General features: G+C 45.5%; 2 protein-coding genes across 2 annotated transcripts in view; one reads left to right on the top strand and one right to left on the bottom strand.

Moving 5' to 3' along the window:
• The first annotated feature begins 229 nt into the window (after window positions 1–229).
• Window positions 230–19,134, top strand: tprn (taperin). The gene is made up of 4 exons (XM_079734184.1): window positions 230–2,681; window positions 13,877–14,075; window positions 15,627–15,751; window positions 16,267–19,134. The coding sequence occupies exons 1-4, from the start codon at window positions 417–419 to the stop codon at window positions 16,327–16,329; spliced, it is 2,652 nt and encodes an 883-aa protein (XP_079590310.1). The 5' UTR covers window positions 230–416; the 3' UTR covers window positions 16,330–19,134.
• Window positions 19,135–19,324: 190 nt separating this feature from the next.
• ssna1 (Sjogren syndrome nuclear autoantigen 1) overlaps window positions 19,325–20,476 on the bottom strand; it is a 2,489-nt gene continuing 1,337 nt past the window's right edge. Inside the window, exon 3 of the mRNA XM_079734585.1 lies at window positions 19,325–19,584. Coding sequence (XP_079590711.1) covers window positions 19,492–19,584 — 93 coding nt within the window. The 3' untranslated portion in view covers window positions 19,325–19,491. The remainder of the gene's footprint in view (window positions 19,585–20,476) is intronic.

Below are 20,476 nucleotides of genomic sequence, written 5' to 3'. Positions count from 1 at the left end.
ACATATTGAAAAGGGGCGGGACCAAAACCTTGACGGAGAGCCCTGTTCAGCCCAGTCAACAATAGAAGGGGCGTGGCCTGTTTCAGAGGGGCTGAGCGGCTAGGATGAAAAGGGAGTATTCTTAACCCTGTGAGACCAAATGAGGTAGCCCCTCTGACTGCTTGACGGAACGCATCAGTATGACGTTGTCGGGCTACAGGTGCTAGTAGGGCGGGACCCAGCAGACGGAGAATAGGGGAGAGGATCACTCTAGAGAGGGAGAGAGAGAGCGAGCGCGAGAGAGAGAGAAGAAGAGGCTGTGGCGATGCATGCACAATAAACACCGCTGCAGGTACGCGTCTAGCCTTCTATAGCTTGCTGTCTCACGTCGGGAAGACCCGTCTCCTCCCCGGGAGACATTTACTCTCTCCTCCACCATGTCTGGCGGAGATGTCCGCGTTCTCCGCCAAGAGGCTGGGCAAGAGAGCCCGAGGATGCCGGCCTGGAAACGAGAGATCCTCGAGCGAAGGAAAGCTAAAGGTAGCGGGTCTGGGGGAGCAGGTGCCGTTGCCGAGGCTTGTCCATCTGGGAGCTCACAGCGGGTTAACGGTAGCGAAGTCACGGGCAACGAAAGTGGCCTCAAAACAGACAATGGGACGAGTGCTACTGGGTCCAGTCGGGGCTTCACGGTCAGCACGGCCAATCAGCACTTCGGAGGCAAGCGTGGCACCCTCGCATCCCCAGACCTATCGCCGTTGAAAACAAACAAAGACCAATGGGTGTCTGCTGGTGATCTCCACGACACCGCGGAGACCACGGAGAAAGAATGCGTAGGACCAGAGAGCTTGGTTCTGCATGACAGTTTGGGCCCTTTGCAGGAAAACCCCTTCATCAAACTGGAGAAGGAAAGGAAAAGGCGACAGGACAGGGTGAACGCGGCTCGTCCCGTCCAACACATACTAGAACTGTACGGAAGCGTTCCGGGAATTCGGACTATTCGTGCAGACAATATCATAATAATAGAATCCGACCCAGACTACTTTCAGGAAGCTGGGTCCAAATTGCAACAAAATGGTGTCAGTAGTTATAGCTCCCTTAACGATCTCTTGGACCGGAGAGGGAGCGGAGTGACTGAGATAAGGGCCAGGGAGGTGGTCATTTATGACACCACATTAAGTAAGAGCGAGGAGAACCTTAGCACTCTGGGCCGTAACGATTATGATTACTCGCCCTATGACACGGAGGAGGGACATGGTAGGGTGAGCCGGATGCTTCAGAAGTTTGACAGCAATTATGGAAAACTGCACAAGAAATCCCAAAGCATCGATGACCTGCTGGGCCTGGACTCCATCCCCGGTAGCCAACACAGGGCCCGACCGAAGCCACAGCCAGACCTGGTGCCAAAGCCCTATGCGGTGCACCCCCAACCAGGCTCACCGCTTCGCCACCTGGGCAAGACCCACTCTCTGGCTGCCTTCCAGACCGGCGGCCACCAGTCTTCCAGACCAAAGCCCCCGCCAACCGCCACCGACGCTCTGAAGGACGAGGTCCCTTCGGGACCCCCGCCATCCGAACCAACCCCGACGGGACCCGCCCCGTCGGTGTCTTCCTACCGCCAGCGCTTCGAGGACGGCGGTACTGATGTCAACCACCGGGACGAGACCAACGGGGGTCTTCAGTCCCCCCGGCCCGCCAGGCAGAGGGACAGGGAGTCCTCCGGGGAGTCGTCCCCCAAACCCAAGGTGCCACGCTCCCCGGACCCCCGGCGGGCCGCTGGCGCCGAGTCGCAGACGAGCGCCGCCTCTCCCAGGGTCCAACGCTCCCCCGGGTTCGAGATCCGGCCCACGGCCAAACCGGACCTCTCCCTGATCCCCGAGGGCGACTCCACGGCCATGGCGCTGGCCAACCTGCGCCTGCAGTCCCGGAACACCTTCACGGTCATCCCCAAACGCCATAGCGCCCCGCCGCCCTCCTCGCCCGCCGCCTCCTTCCCCAAGCACCCCCCCACCCAGAGGGCCGAAGAGGAGCCCCGAGTGCCAACGGCCGCCGCTCCTGTCACGCCGCCGCCGAGACAAACGGAGGAGGGCGAGGACGAGGAGCTGCTGATGGTGAGGCCATCGCCCAGCCCCACCGACACCGACGCCCCCGACGGCCCCAAATCGCCCTCTCCCTCCCGTCTCCTGCCGACCTCCCCCTCTCCCCCTCCGGCCGTCTCGCCTCCTCCGTCCCCCGTCCCGTCCGTCTCCCCGCCGGGCCTGTCCCCGGTGCCGTCCGACCCCGACCCGGCGCCCGGCGACCCGGCTGCCCCCTCCCCCGGCCCCGCCCCCTCCGACGACCCGGCCGGGGAGTTCCTGCCGGTGACCAACATCGACGACATCGAGGTGGAGCGCCCCCCCGCCCCCAGCCCCATGATGCAGAAGACCAAGGGCAACACCTTCAGGGTGGTGCCCAAACGCAAGGCGGAGGCCACCACCACAGAGTCCCCGGACCACCCACCTGATCCTACCTCCTCCTCCTCCTCCTCCTCCTCCGGTGGGGTCCAGCCGGGCCCCGCTGCCCCCGCTACTACCCCGGCTCCCTACTCACAGCTGGGCACCCTGCTGAAGAAGCGCTACCCCGCGGCGGACGAGATTGAGGTCGTCGGAGGCTATCTCTCCCTGGGGAAGTCCTGCCTGGCCAAGACGGGCTCCGCTGGCAAGAAGGTAAGACCGAGGGCCTTTCTTCTTCTCTGGTGTCCCATTGGCAGAGGTCCACTTCCTGTCCTGAAGGGAGGACGAAATTGTGTTTTGGTGGATTGGATGTCTGGGTTGTTGTGAGGCGCAGCGTCAAAACAATAACATGGGAGGGTTGGAAGGAAGTCGGCCGCTTCATTGTCATGTCTTTTACAAAAGACAGGTTTTGTTTGAACACACAAGGGATGTGTAGCAACTGCTGTTGTGTTGAATGTCAGCCTGATAACTGGCTCTTTAGGTCAGAAAATCCTATCAGGGAAAACTCCCTATAATGCCAGACATCTGATCCCAAGAAACATTGAATGGAAAAGAAAGCGGAAACTAATAACATTAACAACATAAGAAGAGAGAGGCGACATTCCAGGCACTAATGATTTGAGCTTGAGATGACTCTGGTTTAGTCAGTGCAACAAGTTTGTTTGGAAGTGGTTAAACCCATATTTGCACAGACCTGGAATGGTCCGGCTTATCGGCAGAAAGAATGTGGATATTTTAACATTGCTGGTGATGTTATTGGTGAAAGTTTGAAGTCTTTGACTGGGATTTTGCTTTGTACTAAATACCTTTTTTATGTAATAATACTAATACCGGAGCTACTTTTCTGATACAATAAAGTGGATTATATGGTTCATTTACAGTACACCACCGGCTGTTGCGAAACAAGTCAGTCAGACTCTATATTTTTAATATGACACAGCGTTGACCAGACAATGTTATCAAGTCTGGATCTCCAGGCTTTAGACAGATATGTCTTTACTACTGGGAGCGGTCCCAGATAGGCTACTGCCGGCGTGGACTTGAACTCCTGTTTTCTGCTTTCTGCTGAGCCACAAATTTATATTCTTATACTCCTCTTTTTGATTCAAAACAATGCTGTGGTGTAAAACACAATCTAATCACAAAGGAACTTCATGAACGCTACTTGTGACCTTTGTCTACCACCTGCAACCGGCAAAGAAGTGAAAAGCTTGTCCAACCAAAGCATACATACAGTACTCTGGGTGGGTGCCTACGGATTGTCTGTTGACCTTTCAGGCTTTCTATGAGGTGTTCACATTTGGACCAATCATCCGCTCCCGAGCTGGGCAGTGCCAGTACTTTGCCGTACCCATTGAAATCCACTGAGGCACACCTCTGTTGATAGTGATTATGTTGAGGCTGCTGGCGGCCCTTCAATCTAGGCCAGTGTCTCTCCTGTTTCCCTCCAAAGACCTTGGCGAGGGGTATGCCGATCCCTGTGGCCATGCCATCCCCCATAATCCTTCACTCTATGCCAGCGTATCACCAAGGCCTCTCGGTAGCCAACAGAAGCGGGGAACATATTTAGTGACGGTGGGGATGTTATGTTCCCCGTGCCCCCTGCTTTTCAAATTGTAGATGATAAGATGTCAGAAATGGTCAAAGTAATAAATGAGTTGCAATGATAATTATAATTAATTCAAGTATTTATGATAAATGTGCTAAATTTGACCTGAATGCATAATCTACAATTACGGCGTACTAATATGTAACATTGGAAAGAGACATTTCAGTAAATAATAAATGCACAGTACTTTTAAGGCTATTTGTTTTCAAAGTGCCTATAGTTCCTAGTGTGTGTGTGTGTGTGTGTGTGTGTGTGTGTGTGTGTGTGTGTGTGTGTGTGTGTGTGTGTGTGTGTGTGTGTGTGTGTGTGTGTGTGTGTGTGTGTGTGTGTGTGTGTGTGTGGCCTGTTTGAGTAGGTACACACTCCTATGTGAATGTGTCTATTAGACCGGGGCTGGCCCAAGTGTGTGTGTTTTGTCCTGCCCTTCTCTAGTTCTTTATGTGTTGAAGCTCCACCAAATGCCAGCTGCTTGTGTGTATGTGTGTGTGTGTGTGTTGCTCTCTACTCGGCCATCATTTAGGCCTGATATGGGCCAAGAGTTTCTGGGCAGGGCCTCACATGTAATTACAAAAGCAGGGGGTTAGATGGGCCCTGTGTAATTTGTGTGTGTGTGAGTGAACACACACCAAGTGTGTTTGTATGTTTGTGTGTGTGTAAGAGATGGCCTACGCTCAGCATTTTGGTTTGGGTGGTTTTTGAGAGAGCTGCTGTTCCAACCCCCAGAAAACCCTTTCATGAGCAGCTACAGGCCGGAAAATGGTTTCAAGTTCACACACGCACACTCGCACGTATCGCAGAGAGCATGAGATTTTGAACATCTCTGAATATGTGGTTGAAACACTACTTCAACCTCTTCCGCCTCCGCCTCCTACACCTCCACATAATAGTTTTTACGCTAACGTTTCCAAAAGCTATTTCCATATCCTCCTTCCCTCGTTCGTTTTTGGATCAAAGCTCTGTTCATCTGCTCCATTCCTGGTGTGTGGGATGTGAACCTGGGCCTGGGTGTCGGGGTGTGTGAGGGGAATAGTGGCTGGGATCCAGTCCTCTCGGTCGTATCTCTCTCTCTCTCGCTTCTTTTCTTAATCAAGTCAACCGGTTACGAGAACCCCACCGTTTTTACAACCGAGTCGGTTAATAATTCTTCTTGATGCATCTCTATCTCTCTCTCTCTCTCTTCCTTTGATATCTCCCTTTTGATTTCTCTCTTTGTCTCTCTTGCTTTAACGCTATCTTTCTTTTATCTAATTTATCTCCCCAGCTTTATCTGCGTCTCATGTATCTATTGCTTTCTCTGTGTCTCGGTCCCTTTGTCGCCTTCCCTCTCTGTCAAGGTTTGTTATTGTCCTCCTGGTTCGCGGAGCAACGGTGTAGGTGCTAAATAGGTCAAGTGCGACTTCTGGTGCCGCATCCCTCGTGGATTTGCATATCATCTCCAAGGGCTCGCTGTATCGAGTACTGGCTGCGCTCCATACAGAAACCATTTTGTGGCGGGTTTCAAAAAAATATATATTTCTGCCGGGCTACCGGTTGAAATATTGGATTATGGTCTTCTATGGTTGACAATAATTCCATTTTTTTATTTATTTTTGCCCAGAAGTACTGCAGCTGGAAATCAGACGGGGAAGGGGTTGACTGGTGTGTTTTTTTTCTTCCTTCTTCTTCCTCCTTCTCTCCCCCTCGAGTAGTTATTATGGGATGCCGTTTGTGAGCGGGACATCAAGGAAGAACATGAAGGAAAAAGAGAGAGAGATAGAGTGACAGAGAAAAGGAGGCTGTTGTGTTGGCCGCTGTGTTTATCTGCGTAGAGGAGGTTCTCCTCACTTAACACACACTTGTTTAATAAGACTAAACAGACTATGCTAGCCATTTCATCCAATCAGTCAGGCTAGTAATTAGAATTGGTGAAGGCGCGGTGTATCTTCCACACTTAAGTTCTCTGAACGTGACTGTTTTACTGATTAAGCCCGCGAGTCTCCTTCAGCTAGTTATATAACCGCTCTGTGGCTCATTTTCCAGCGCTGCCAATAGATTGGCTCTTGTATGGTACACTTCAGTGAAACGTTCATTAAAGATGACGATTTAGTCAACCTCGACTCGGACTTGGTTTAAAACTGTTGATAATCAGAGGAGGAATTCGAGCCATATTGTTGCCGTTCTATCGCAGTCATTATTTTGGCTTGCTGATACATTTCTGAGCGTAATTATTTAACTTGGCTAGCGGTTCTTTAACAGTATGGCAGGGACCAAAAACAAAATACTGTCTCCAGCTACAGAACTGAAACAAACATGGATCCAAAACCACTTCGCCCAACCTACCATTTAGTGTACACCAAAAAAGCCTTGACTGAATTGTATACTTTCATGTTTTATTAACCAAAGTCAAACATACTCATGAAATATCTTAGGGTGTGTTCTGTGACCTCTAAACCTCTGTAGAAATGTGTTCTGGCAGAGGTGTATTTTAAAACCAACTTGCCACAATGATGTCTGCCCTTAACCTCACCGTTTGTGTGTGTGTGTGTGTGTGTGTGTGTGTGTGTGTGTGTGTGTGTGTGTGTGTGTGTGTGTGTGTGTGTGTGTGTGTGTGTGTGTGTGTGTGTGTGTGTGTGTGTGTGTGTGTATGTATGTGTGATTTATTTGAAGTTGGGTGTTCAGTGTGTGTGCGTTTGCTTCCCGTGGAACCCCTCGCCAGCGGTTAAATGTCATGGCATGCAGATTTAAAAATAAGACTGGGAATGGAATTCCCTCCCGAACAGGAAGTGCTCTGTGATGGGGTGAGCTCTAAGCATAGCTTTGCATTGTTTGTCGTCTTGGCATAAGGTGTGAAAGTCCATTGTGTTTAATAATTTACCACCCATGGCACTGACGCCAGCCATTCCTCTTGGCTACACCCTTTTCAATCCTGAACTCCCGTTCTCTCTCTTTCACACCCACTCGCTCTCTCTCACCCTCTCACACCTGCTGCTGGGTTATCGTTGTGACTCGGGGGTCAAGAGTTGACAAGATTATTGCTGCCCAAGTTTGTTGTTGATGGCACAAGATTGATCCGTGTCAGCTTATATGAGTGTACAAGTAAATTGAACACACACACACACACACACACACACACACACACACACACACACACACACACACACACACACACACACACACACACACACACACACACACACTTTATAGGCGTAGCTTTTTCTTGTAAGTAATATAAGAGGTAGACAGAAGATCAAGCTGGTTCTTTTCACCCCAGACTAGAAAACAAAATGGTATCCTTTGTCATATAAGGCAATCCTACCTTTCTACGGCCTTTCACCTGTGCCTCCACGGTAGGCTGTTCCACGTGGAGAGGGGTGCAGGGAACAGCCCTGCGCAGGCCATGTAGTTAACATTCAGCCAGCGAAGCCCCAGGATCGGCGTCATGTTTAATTCAGTGTGTGAGTGTCTTCTTTTTAGTGCATGACAATAAGCAGATGAAGGGATAAGTGTGCTGTACACAAGAACTGTTCACACACCAGCCCTCAGCTGAGTGTGTGTGTGTGTGTGTGTGTGTGTGTGTGTGTGTGTGTGTGTGTGTGTGTGTGTGTGTTTATTTATAATGGCATCTGGACAGGTAGTATCAGTGGTTTGCTTTTTCGAAGTTGTTGGTGAACATCACATAATACCCCAGCTGGTTCCCTGGTTTCCCTTTAAGGGTGGATATAGGGGGGTTGCATAATGCACACCTGAAAGCCGTCGCTTTGGAAAGTCAATGATTGCCGACAGACGTCATGATGTTGGGGTTGAACAATGGCAAAGGGTACCCAAGCTTTGTTTATAAATATATGCATGCTGGCCGCGAGCAACAGCGATATCCGAGATATATATGTAGGCTACGTTTGGGCCATGAACGATCGTTTGATTCGGGGGTGTCCAGTGTTTTGCTGCCTGCAGGGAACATTGATATGTGTGTGGTGGAGTGGTTTTTGCATGTAGTTCTCAAAGGGCAGTCTGTATTCTCTCTCTCTCTCTCTCTCTCTCTCTCTCTCTCTCTCTCTCTCTCTCTCTCTCTCTCTCTCTCTCTCTCTCTCTCTCTCTCTCTCTCTCTCTCTCTCTCTCTCTCTCTCTCTGTCACTCCACCTCCACTCTCCCATTTCTCTCTCTGTCACATAACCATGGTGCCCGTCGCCAGGGAAACGCAAGCAACTGCTATTCTATCCTGTCATTAGGATGCCTGGAAAGAAAACACACACTCACACAACACACGCTCACTTTCTCTTATGTTAGTGTTAACTTCTTTAATTGCTTGGCCTATAAGGCAGAACATTTCCTGGCTAGTTAGTTTAGAACTGCCTCGATTTGTAGACGCTTGTCTGGAATAAGAGTGTAACTAAGATATAAGATCAGACTATAACCCAGGTGTATGCCCCAGCCATGACTCTTGGATCTGGAAGAGGAACAGAGTACAGTCGCAAACAGGTGTAGCTCATTTCCTAAATGATGGGTCTGTAGGCATGCCGGTGCCCGTAATTATCCTCATAAGGTACACCTGTGTTCACCCCGGGGATTATCCATCTGTGATGAAAGGTTCATTCAAGACAATCCCATCTTGTGTTTTTTATCGCAAAAATCGTCTTTTATTCCGAATGTAGCAACAGGCTGGCATGCGCTATAAAAAGAACAAATATTAAATCGCTCTCCCACACAAAGAGCGATATAAATACCCGCCGGTGCGCAGAGTTTGCTGCGCTAAAGCAGCAGCAGTGACTCACGGTATCTCCAGACGCGTAGTGTAAACACAGAATTACTACACACACACACACACACACACACACACACACACACACACACACACACACACACACACACACACACACACACACACACACACACACACACACACACACACACACACACTATGGATGCTAACTAGCTTTGCACCTCGTCACACACACGAATGTGGACACGTTTCCCGCTATAACACTAGTAACACTCGACTTGCTAAAGAGGCTCTTTGGTGCTTTTAAGGACGTTGCTATTTATAAAAGCTTGTGAGTTCACTTATTTAACCTCCCGTGCGCTAGGCAGAAGCTTTTAACTGCCAACGAGGCAAAATGACTTTCCCGGTTCCACATTTAACAGAGGTGGTTTCTGGGAACTGTCGAAAGGGCATGTGGTGTGTGACAAATACATGCAACACCAAGCTCAGACACGTCCAGTTGATGGAGGTCACCATCTTTGCCGTTGCAATTTCTCACAGTGGTAGAATGGATACAAAAGGGATATGGGTCATGTGATTTTGTATTTGTCGATTGATTCCTTTGATTGATTTAATGCATGTTTGAAGGCTTGGTGTGATGTTTTCACTTACATTTTTTGGCAGTCAAATTTGGTTGTATGATCATTTTTGCCTTTCTGTTCCTCCTGCGAGGAACAGTTACTAGACGCTTCAAGTGTAACTCTCCTAGAAGAGTTGTAGAAGTGTATTGGGAGTTCAGTTTGGAATCCCCCCCATCAGCCTTGCATTCCCACAGGGCATTAAATCAGTGGTAACATAATCACATAATCATGAGACTAGATATTCCATGACATGATTAATTATTGTCATAAAGCGTAAATGATTCTTAATTATATTCCCTCCCCCCTCCTCATTGGTGAACAACTCATTACAGGAAATTGGTGCAATTGTCTCATCTAATTAGTTACAGCTGAGTGGAAGACCTCAATCTGTGTCAATTCATGTAAAAGAGTAAATAAATAAAAAATGTTGTTTAATATCAATGTGTAGTATGATAATCCATATAGGGTATTGAAATCAACATTTTGCCACAAATAATATGTTTCCTCTTCAGTTTTGCATTTGAGTCCCACCTCAACAGGCACAATAGCGCCTGTGTATTAGGAGTGAATGTGGAGCAGCCTCATTAGCCTCTGTAGCTAGCGAGATGCTGCTCCGGCTGCCATGGTTTAAACTCCCGGGTCAGGTCCTGAGCCACGCTGCTAATATTAACTGGCCGACTGGAGATTAGCCGGTAAGCAGCGTGCTGGTCAGGCTGCTTGGAGAGATGTTGTTACTTACAGCTATACTCCTGTAATACGCCAGGAGTGGCTGCAGCTTTTTAACACGTGCGCGAACACACACACACACACACACACACACACACACACACACACACACACACACACACACACACACACACACACACACACACACACACACTATACATGCAGAGAGGCATGCACACATCAATTCACAGGCCGAGAATCACACACGCACACACACAAACACACAACACAATTAAGGAACAGAAACAGACTTACACACCAATTCCAATGTTGTAACATCGAAACATTTTCAGCGTCGCTTTCAGTTGTTTAAGGAAGCCGATGTTAAGAGTTTGCGTGCAAAGTCTGGGGAACAGTGCTCTCGTTTGATTGGATGGCTGGGATTGGGGAGGGGGATGGGTAGAAGCACTTCCGTTGGATGGCAGCGGGAGAGAGAGAGAGAGGCATGCTGGTGAATGAATAACAATCTTACAGATAGAGGACGCAATTGACTGTGGCGCGTAGCTGCCCTGAATTTACTTCATGATGGCTCTGTGTGAAGCCGTGGTGGTGGGGGCGGGTGTGCTGCATCACTGAGGAAGTAGTGCTGGTAGTTTGTCTCTGTCTCTGTCTCTGTCGATGAGGGCCAACAGAGAAGCCTTTCTCCCCCCGAACACACACTCCTCTGACAAGCCTTCGCTCCAATAGACGGCGTAAGTGACAGGGAAGTGAAGGGTTCCGACTCCTGCACCTTTTCACTGGATCCACCTGGATCGCTTTGCACTGCGTCGAGTGTCGTGAACCGTATGGCCTGTACAGTCGATGAAGTGAATATTGTTATGTGTCACGCTGACATTTGTTTAACCAAATGTGGGGGGGGGGGAGGTCATGACTTCTTGGAAGCGTGGGTTTGATGACTGATTTGGAGTATTCAATGTCTCTGCTAGCAGCCAATGAAGAGCTGGTCGCACAACCACACTTGTTGTCTTTTTATGAGATCTACTTTTCTTTGCATGAGTGGGCAAAAAGCTGCATATAGTGATGCACAGAGTTTGTTTAAAGGAGGGAGGGAGAGACAGAGAAAGAGGAACAGTGGAAGAGATATGTTGAGGATGTTAGCTAATGTGCACTGGCTATAGGAAGATGCACGCGCACACACACTTATTTTGCTGGTACTGTGGATCAGGGTGAAGTTGAAAGTTTAGATATTACATTACAACAATTACATAATAGCTAATGAAGAAACGTGGGCTGGAACAAATTTCATACATGACTGTGTGTGTGTGTGTGTGTGTGTGTGTGTCAGTGTTGTGCCTGGTGTTATCTGTGAGATAATAGGTTTAAAATAATAACAAACAACTTCTCGGAGGAGGGAGGAGATGAACGTTTTGATCTATCTTCATCCACCTTCAATCTAATCTTTGAATATGGCTCTGTGCACTTATTATTTCCTTGTTAGATTGAATATTCTGTGATATCAGCAAATATAGATAAAGAGATGCTCATGCTGGAAGACTCAAACAGTGCAGGGAAAGGAGGCGAGATTGAGGAAGCGCAGGGTCTGACTTATTGATCAACTCTCGGTTTGGCATCAAGTAACTTCCTTGGAGACGGGATGTGTTACGCTTTACAGGAGGAACTGAAGAGAAAGCAAACCGGGCTAAAAATGGACGCTGCCTCCAACAGATTTGTCAGTCTGAGCGCCTGACAGCGGCTCGCTGAGAATATAAATATGTTCCTAGTCCTTCGGCATAGGGGACAGAGCGAGAGGGGCAATCGGAGGGGAGCAAATCTCTAAGTCTACATAACTGGAAAGATGAAAAAGAGAAAGAATCAAGGTACTATTTGGAAAGAAGCAGTCCACCTTTTTAGATTTAAAGGTGACAAGGTGTGGGTGGAATCTGCTGTAGAATAAATGGATTCTGAATGTGTTTCCAAAACGTTTATAAAAGCAATGCCCTCACAGCCTTGTATAACATGGATGGAGCTGGGTATGTGTCCCCCAAATCATTTAAAATCCATATCATACAATTGAATCAATATTGTGTATATAAAACAATATCCACACTTGATTCCAGGCTCACTATGTCAACTCTTATAGATGGAGGAAAAGGTTGAGTAATATTTTTTAACAGGATACGTCAAAGTTGTCAAATCCAGCATTAGACGAAGCTTGAAAAAGACTGGTTTTAAAATACAGCGGTCAGTACGAGCCCTGCATAGCCTCTATAGGGTATAATGAATAGAGCCGCTGCTGGTGTTACTGGCTTGGCGGCCTTCGGATGGTGATTAGGGACAGCTTTAAAGCACAGCCTGTATCTTATGATAGGTGCCAGGTACACCAGAGAGCCCAGCCAGCCCTCAGCTGACTGCTACTTAGTGTGTGTGTGTGTGTGTGTGTGTGTGTGTGTGAGTGAGAGCCTCTGGTCAACCCATTGGTCAGACCAGTCTCTCCAAGGCCCTCTCCTGGCTGGTTGCAGAATCCTTCAAAAATGTTGTGATAGAAACCAAAGTCAGCAGAAGTTGGGTGTTAACTGTAAATATGTGCTTGGCGGAATACGTATATAAAAAGGAATTGGATGGTAAATATTGTACTGTTAACGCTGGATTCCAATTGTGTATATTCCCCTCCTCTCCATCTGCTTTTGTTAATTGGAGCATATGCTAGTTACCAGTTATATGTACTGTGGATGCAAATCAAAAACAAATCAAATTCTCTCCAAGTACCACTTATAACGTTGTTATATTGAAGTATACGGAAATGTAAAACCCTGTTATTAACAACCTTGTATTTTGAGAGCATATCTTCATATCTTCCTGTCAATTGAGACTATAAAACTTGGTCGATATCTTCATGTCATGACTATACAATACCATTCAAAGTGATACAATGATATGTTTGTAACCTCACTTTATCACCAGTATCAGAGGTGTGTGTGTGTGCGTGCGTGCGTGCGTGCGTGTGTGTCCACCTAAAATGTCTTTAAACCTGTCAGAGTGCAAAGGGCTTCCGATCATTAGCTATTTGGAATGCAGTAATCAGCAATGAAAATACTTACGTGAAATGCTGTCACTGTGGACACGTAAGCTGCCTGGCTGAAATGCCCTTAAAAAAAACTGCGGTAGTGTGCTGTATTGGGGGCAAGGGCCTCCTGGTGATTAATGTCACACCAATGAGGAAGCAATATCCCATGGGCGCTGGGAAAGGCTAACGCCATTGGATTCACATGGAGAGTTCAAAGGGGTACAATAATGGGGTTAAGGCTGGGGAACGGAACCGTTCTCTTTGTAGCTGGCGTGTGCTGGGCCTGCTCCGTACATGCTATAACTAGCGCCTATGGGCAAGTTTCTCTTGAGATGAGCTACAATACATCTGCTTCCCCCAGCATATGATACGTCTTGATACTCATGACGTATAATATAATGTAGGGCTGCTCGATTATGGAAAAGATTCCTAATCACGATGATTCAAACTATTATTATTTTTGACTTTGACAACATGAAAACATTTATTCAGCTCCAAAAAAAATACTTTGTAACTGAGAACTTTGATATTTCCCCTTAAAAAAAATACATTTAAAGTTAAAATAGAAATTGTTAAAAAGTATTCAATTGTTGTTCGAAAATAATGAACAAATATGTATCCAGCTGTGCAAAAAAACAAACTTGATTATATTTGTTTGGAGATCGTTTTGACCCAAACATTTAAACCATGATCAAAATGTTTGATTAATTGTACAGCCCCGATATAATGAATCCTCTCTCTCTCTCGACCCAGATCTCATTCAACGAGTCAAGCCTCCAAAGCACCTACGAGTACCCCTCCGAGAGCACCGCCTGGGACAGCGACGGCGAGGACGAGGAGGAGGGCGGGGTCGGGCCCGAGGTGGCGGACGACCAGCCCAGCATGGTGGGACGCATCCACACCCCCCGGCCTAGCTTCACCGGCCCCGCAGGCCACTCCTCCAACAGCAACGGTGAGGGTCCGCGGCTCTGATTTCATTGGCCACAGGTGGAGAGGGGAGAGGGGAAGGGGGAGGGGATTGGGAACTATTCCGAGGTCGTGGAGCTGCATTGATTGGTTAGTTAAAGCGTTACAACTTTTCTGGATCAATTTGTTGATTTTAAACGGCACTAGCTGCACGCGGTAGTCCTCTGCTTGCGAAAGCAATAGTACAGCCTGTGAGGAGAAAACAATGAATTGATCGTGCACATGAAGCGAGAACACGCAACTGACGCCCACAGATGCTGTCTTTGATCATGGGGGGGGGGGGGGGGGGGGGGGGGGGGGGGGGTACTTTTGGCACTAAGTAGGCGAGCCACCCATGGCCCTGTATCCTTTGGTTACATGTTTGGACAACTCCAAACAGCTCCTTGAAGTACTTGGACAATTCCTAGGGGTACAAGACATTTAACCTAGAGTCGTCTCGGAACATGCCTTGGACAATAATAAAAAAGAAAGTACAGTGGTACACCTCAGACAGTTTGCAATTTAAACAAAACCTATAACTATCAGACCAAAGGCGCATTCAAATAGGAACTAACCCAACCCTTTTATGTCTGGTGAGCCAAAGAAAAATGTCCATCTTGGTGGACATTTAAGATTTATTCCACTCTATTCTATTATAGGAATCAAAGGCAGACATTCGCAAACATTTTCAAACCATTTTTTTGGTGGCTTTGAGTTCACTGCGAATTTTTGCGAAGACTGTAAAATCATTAATAGTAACAGATGCAGCCACTATTACAATTGTCTTATTGGTCACCATCTTTGTTAACCGTTTAAATCCAACAAACGTTCATATTTAAAAGTTCAAAGAAAAACCTGTTGCTGAATTTGAAAGCACAGACTTAACTGCCGCCAAAGACATCCATTATCATGACTTCATTAGGTAATCATTTGTTTGAGAATCAAAATATCCTTTTTATGGAGCATACATACTTTGTACTTCACATGATCATGTCCAGCAGGTTATGAGAAGGATTATCAGTAGGGGTGTTGTTGTTTTGAGTGCTTGGTTGATTAATGATTTAATGGATCAAAATGATACCATTGGGCTTGAGGACAATAGTCATGACATGTATCACATGTGCCCAAGTGTCATTCTGTGCAAGAACTACTGGGTCTTGGTTTCAGGTTTTCTAATTGTACAAGGGTTTTGGGTTTATATAACAAAAGCTTTCATCTTTTTGTGTGTGTGTGTGTGTGTGTGTGTGTGTGTGTGTGTGTGTGTGTGTGTGTAAATTTGCACTTTCCTTACAATTAAGGCTGACATTGAATACCGTCAATTTGTTCACAAGTTTCTGTTAACTTGTATGACACCTGGAGGACAAATTTAATATTACATTATCTTATATTGTCATTGATAGAATTATTTTTAGTTTTTATCAACTAACAGAACAAGAAATTTAGTTAATTCGTATTTTTTCCACACAAACAAAATATCGACTAAGCGGATGATTATTGCTTGGCATGTTCTTGCATTGTAGGACATATTTTTACGTTGTATTTCTTCTGTTTTCTTCAGACTTATCCAACTACATTCCCAAGCGTTCGGTGGATTTTAACACCTGGCAAGAACACAAAATGGACGACCCGACTCTCCTGAGGGAAGCCAACGCACAGCAAACCGGGATTTCAGAGGAAGTCATGGTAAGAGTTCAAGGTGTACAATCTCAGAACCGGGGCGAACCCAACACATTTGAAGGAAGCCATCTTGGTGACAAAATACCTGATGATGTAGGACTTGACCAATATACCAAAATCCGTACACCACAACAAAGTATTTATATATATTTTAGGTTAGGGTAAGAAGGGATATTTGTAGGAATAATTAACTTTTGAACCCTTATGTGATAAGATTATCTTATTAAAATACAATGATTTGATATTGGCCATGCCACGTTACTTGTATGCCCTTGTTTATAAGTGAGTTATGGAGTGATTGGATTTGCCTGCACAAAGAAATTCACAGTACAGTTAAAAAAAACGATTGTGGGGGGAGGTAAAGATAAAAAATATATAATAGCTCTAGGACATCATATAATACCGTTGCTAAAGTAAGACAATCAACAAAAACTCACAAAAAAGCTGTTAGTAAAATATGCACAAACTTCGGGATGGCAGAAGCAGCTTTGACTCCGTTTCCCTCTGTGTTTTGTTTCCAGCTCACCCCAGCGGACAGCTCCTCCCTGTCCGACTACAGCAGCGAGCCTGCCCTCTACTTCTGATGCGTCCCTAACCAAGCCACTGTCAAACAGCCAACCCGTCACCCCTGGGACCCCACTGAGATGATGGGATGGATTCCACTCCTGTGTTCCTCATCCTGATTCCTTTCTAAACTTCACCACCCAGCAAGCAGCCGGACTGCCTCTAACTTTGTTATTCCCGGGCAGTTGACCTGTCATCCTCTTTTCCTCCTCTTCCTCCTCCTCTTTATCTTTCTCCTCCTCCCCCCCTCTCCCCATTCATAGACTTGCTCATATGAAGGCAACAAGGTCTTAAAAACACAGGTCGTCAACGATGAAATTGATTGTCAAACTCCTGAACTGAGAGAACTTCCACACTCACTGTGTATCACTCCCGTCTCGTGGAAGTCTCCATAGCTCCCCCTTCTGGCTCCAGACACTCATGTCTGCCTTGATGTCTCTCTCTCACTCTCTCTCACATTCACTCTCTCTCTGTCTCTCTGTCTCTGTTTCTCTGTCTCTGTCTCTGTCTCTCTGTCTCTCTGTCTCTTTGTCTCTCTGTCTCTCTGTCTGTTTCTCTGTCTCAGTCTCTGTCTCTCTGTCTTGCTCATTTTCTTTCTCTGTCTCTGTCATTGTCACTCTGTCTCTCTGTCTTGCTGTTTGGGATTGGGAGACCTTGTGTAAAAGTATGGTGACAAGACTGACTGAAAACGAGTGACCAAATTCCTTTTTTTTAAGAAGGGGAAACCACTAGTGCCCATCTTGTACAGGTGACGACAGTGTTAGCATGGAAACATGTCATTGGGGAAGTTAATGTGTCCGCTAGTAAATAGCAGATAAAAAAACTCCATGGTGAACGGGTGCCACAGTTGTAGTTTTTGTACCTGCATGATCTGATTCAACCAACCACTCCCATTGGTTCTCATTTGCTGTAATGCTTCTAATGCCTTTTTTTAGTTTTTGTATGTTTTCTTTTGTAGATGTTTTGATTTTGAGTTTTGATTATTTTTCCAGCTTTTTTGCATTTGCGGTGGAAATGTGCAAAATGTCGAGCGCAGACCAACCTTAACACTTTTTGATGAAAAACCATGTGGATTATTGTTATGATTTCTGAGAAAATTATGAATTGTAAAGAGCTTGAAAAGTGCCCTTGGCCAATACTGTCTATATAACTAGTAGCAAAAGACACATACAGCAAAATATCAAATGCATACTGTACAAAAGTGATGTATATTCTTGTTATTCTCTTGTAAACCATAATCATTATTATTTGGGGATTTTGTTGAAAACGTAAGCCCACAACAATCTTTTGGTTATTGTAGAGAGGTTATTGTATTTATTACAACTGTAAGTTGAATTTTGCATGTCGGAGACTGTTTATGTAAAAACTTTTTTTTTCTTTATTGCTGGTAAACAGAGACACCTGGAGATGCTTTGAGACTAAAGATGAAATGGCACCTGATTTTTACAATCAGACCTCATGTACTCTACACATTCCACAGAGAAACAAGTCCATTCCAAGGAGCATGTAATGGTCATGCAAGCTGTGTGTGAGCGAATGCAACATGTGGCGATATCTGCGTGTGTGTGTGTGTTTGTATGTCGCAAGAAATCATAATGACAAAATTAACTTTTAACTTTTTATATACAAGATTGTTCCAAGTTATCTTTTTGTTAAACTCATAATGCCAATTGTTTACGTGTTGCTGTAAAGGCCACTGCTCACAGACATTCTCTTCACCATGATGTACTCTTTGGCCAGTATTGATGTACAGTTGCAATATTTCAGCATATTTTCCTAAGAATTATTTATTACTTTTATTATTCAAATTGATTATATTCAAATTGTTTTGGACGGAGTCAATATGACTACTTTTGGGAGGTAGAATGCCGTATTGTATGTGTTTTGTCTTCAATCTCAGTCTATTTCTTTCTCCATTTGCACTGTTTTTGCTTATTAGCTTTGTTTTTTGCACCTCATTGGAAGGATTAGCATAGGGAAAATAAGTGTGCACTTGAATGCATGTCTAATTAAAGAGGTTAGTACAATAGTGAGATTTAATTACACAAATTACTTTAATTGCTGTGTAGTCAAAGCACAGATACATTAAGCAGTGATTTTCTTTTGTTAATATAGTGAGTCAAATTTTCTCAATGCTTGATTGGATAATGAAGTAAAGCTAAGGCTTTTTTCTATTAGGTATATATATAGCGTTTTGGATTGAAATCTCCAATCACAGACGATGAATGCACTGCCGATGACTACTTGTTTTTGCCACAGCCTTGCAATGGATGATTGTTGGCCTTGTTGTGACAACCTATACCCTGCTTCACAACGCAGGACCAAGTCTTGACCACCACCACCTGTGTCCAAAAATACATGTTCACTCACATTGACGTCAAATTAAGCATTGATTAGAACATGGCCCTCATTTTCTTCAGTGTTTATTTTCTTTGTATGTGGGTCTCCGTAACTTAAGGGCATCAGAGGCCATGTTTGGGGTTGGAAGGTTCCTGTGATCATGTCATGCGTCAGAATCTATGGCAGCCATTACGGATGTAAAATCTGTTGAATGAGTGCTTGAGAAATGTAAAAAAAAAAGAAAGGGGAGGTCTCACAGGCTGCTCTCTGCCTTGATCCGCAGTATTCACCCATCCGTCTTTTCCCATTTTAAAAGTACGCTGTTTGTGTATGTTCTACTGTAGAGACCGTGGTTTAGAAGCTTTTTCCTGTTCGCCCTCATCTTTGTCTGTAAATTTGCATCGCAAGTGATGTACTTAATGTAAAGAAATGTACTCGTCAATCACTTTGGCAAACACAAGCAATGTCACAATTGTATAAATGAAAGCTCAATAAATAGAATACTTGAATATGTGGAACAGACTTCTTAATTACATTTGCCAATTCCGTCCCTGGGCTGAAGGATCATAGCCAAAGGAAAAACAGCACTTCTCCTTTAAGAGATACTTTCACAATATAACATTTATTGTGTCTAATCCAAACATGAATGCACAAACTAAACACAGGAGATAAAGTCACGACACCTTTAATATAAAATCATACATTTTTGTACAAAATAGGTACCATTTCCTATATAAACACGAAATAAAAAAAAATATATTACAATTAATCCCAAGTAGTTCTTAAGACCTCCGAAAGGGTGCTGCAGGGTTTGACCGGGGGTGAGGTGTGTGTGGCCTTCGTTAGTGGCCCTTTGACCGTGGTTCAGTAGCTTTGCTCAAGTTTCCAGCTTCCTTCTTCAGCACACTCAGAAGGGTTTGAGAACTCTCAAGGATCTGGAAAGACAAAAAACGAAAAATGACTTCAATATTCCCCATCACACTGTCAGCAATCAAGTTTTTGGAGGGGGATCTCTATCCTGTTCCCTTGCGTGAAACAAAAAGGGATGACCTAAGTGACACATCCTGGAAACACAAACATGCATAGTGGTATGCAAGCGCATGCTGGCCTTGTGAGCCATGTTGTCTTTAATCAGTGCAGCCTGGAGAGGGTGGCTGTCAGGGAGTGCAAGGCTACCGTTTGTCTTGGAACTCCCTTGGTCAAGCCACACACCAGTAATAGAGTGCTGCTGACCCAGCATGTAGGCCCACTAGGGCTTACACAATGCAGCATTCACCCTCTATCATCTTGGATCAACACAAACCATCATGTATATGGCAGGACAAAAACAACCGATAATCTGTCGTATTTAAAGAGCGCTTTTCAAGGCACTCAAAGCACTTTACAGAGTGTGTGTGTGCGTGTAGACACCTCATCCACTACCAGTGTTTCGCACCCATTTGGGAATGCTCACTGGCTATCACAGTCGAGGTCAGGAATGATGCAATCCAATTACAGACCAGAGGATTATTAGGGGGCCATGCTGCCATGTTGTGGGTTTGGTATGCTTGTTTTGTTGCACAGGATTGACCAAGAGCTACTCCACAAATGATAACAATCATTATCCTCTTTATCATTTACAACAATTATTTATACTAAAAAATATAAATAAAATGAATAACATTTATAGTTCAGGGTCCAAAATGAACACTTGCCAACAGCCAATGGAGGATAGACTTCACCATTTGGTAGGTGAACACAAATGCAGGGTATTTTAAAACTATTGCCAGGGTGGTAGATTGTTCCACCCTATGGCAGTTCCCCTCCATGGCAGCTAAAAAGACCAAA

Source organism: Pollachius pollachius, assembly GCF_949987615.1.
Source record: "Pollachius pollachius genome assembly, chromosome: 4".
Classification (NCBI taxonomy): Eukaryota; Metazoa; Chordata; class Actinopteri; order Gadiformes; family Gadidae; genus Pollachius; species Pollachius pollachius.
Note: the sequence above shows the minus strand (reverse complement) of the source record. Positions and strands in the feature narration are given on the sequence as shown.

Excerpts from the sequence above, each read along its gene's own strand:
- tprn (XM_079734184.1), top strand. The coding sequence starts at position 417 with ATGTCTGGCGGAGATGTCCGCGTTCTCCGCCAAGAGGCTGGGCAAGAG. Across the intron at positions 2,682-13,876 it reads CGGGCTCCGCTGGCAAGAAG|ATCTCATTCAACGAGTCAAG; the intron begins GTAAGACCGAGG and ends CTCTCGACCCAG. Across the intron at positions 15,752-16,266 it reads GGATTTCAGAGGAAGTCATG|CTCACCCCAGCGGACAGCTC; the intron begins GTAAGAGTTCAA and ends TTTTGTTTCCAG.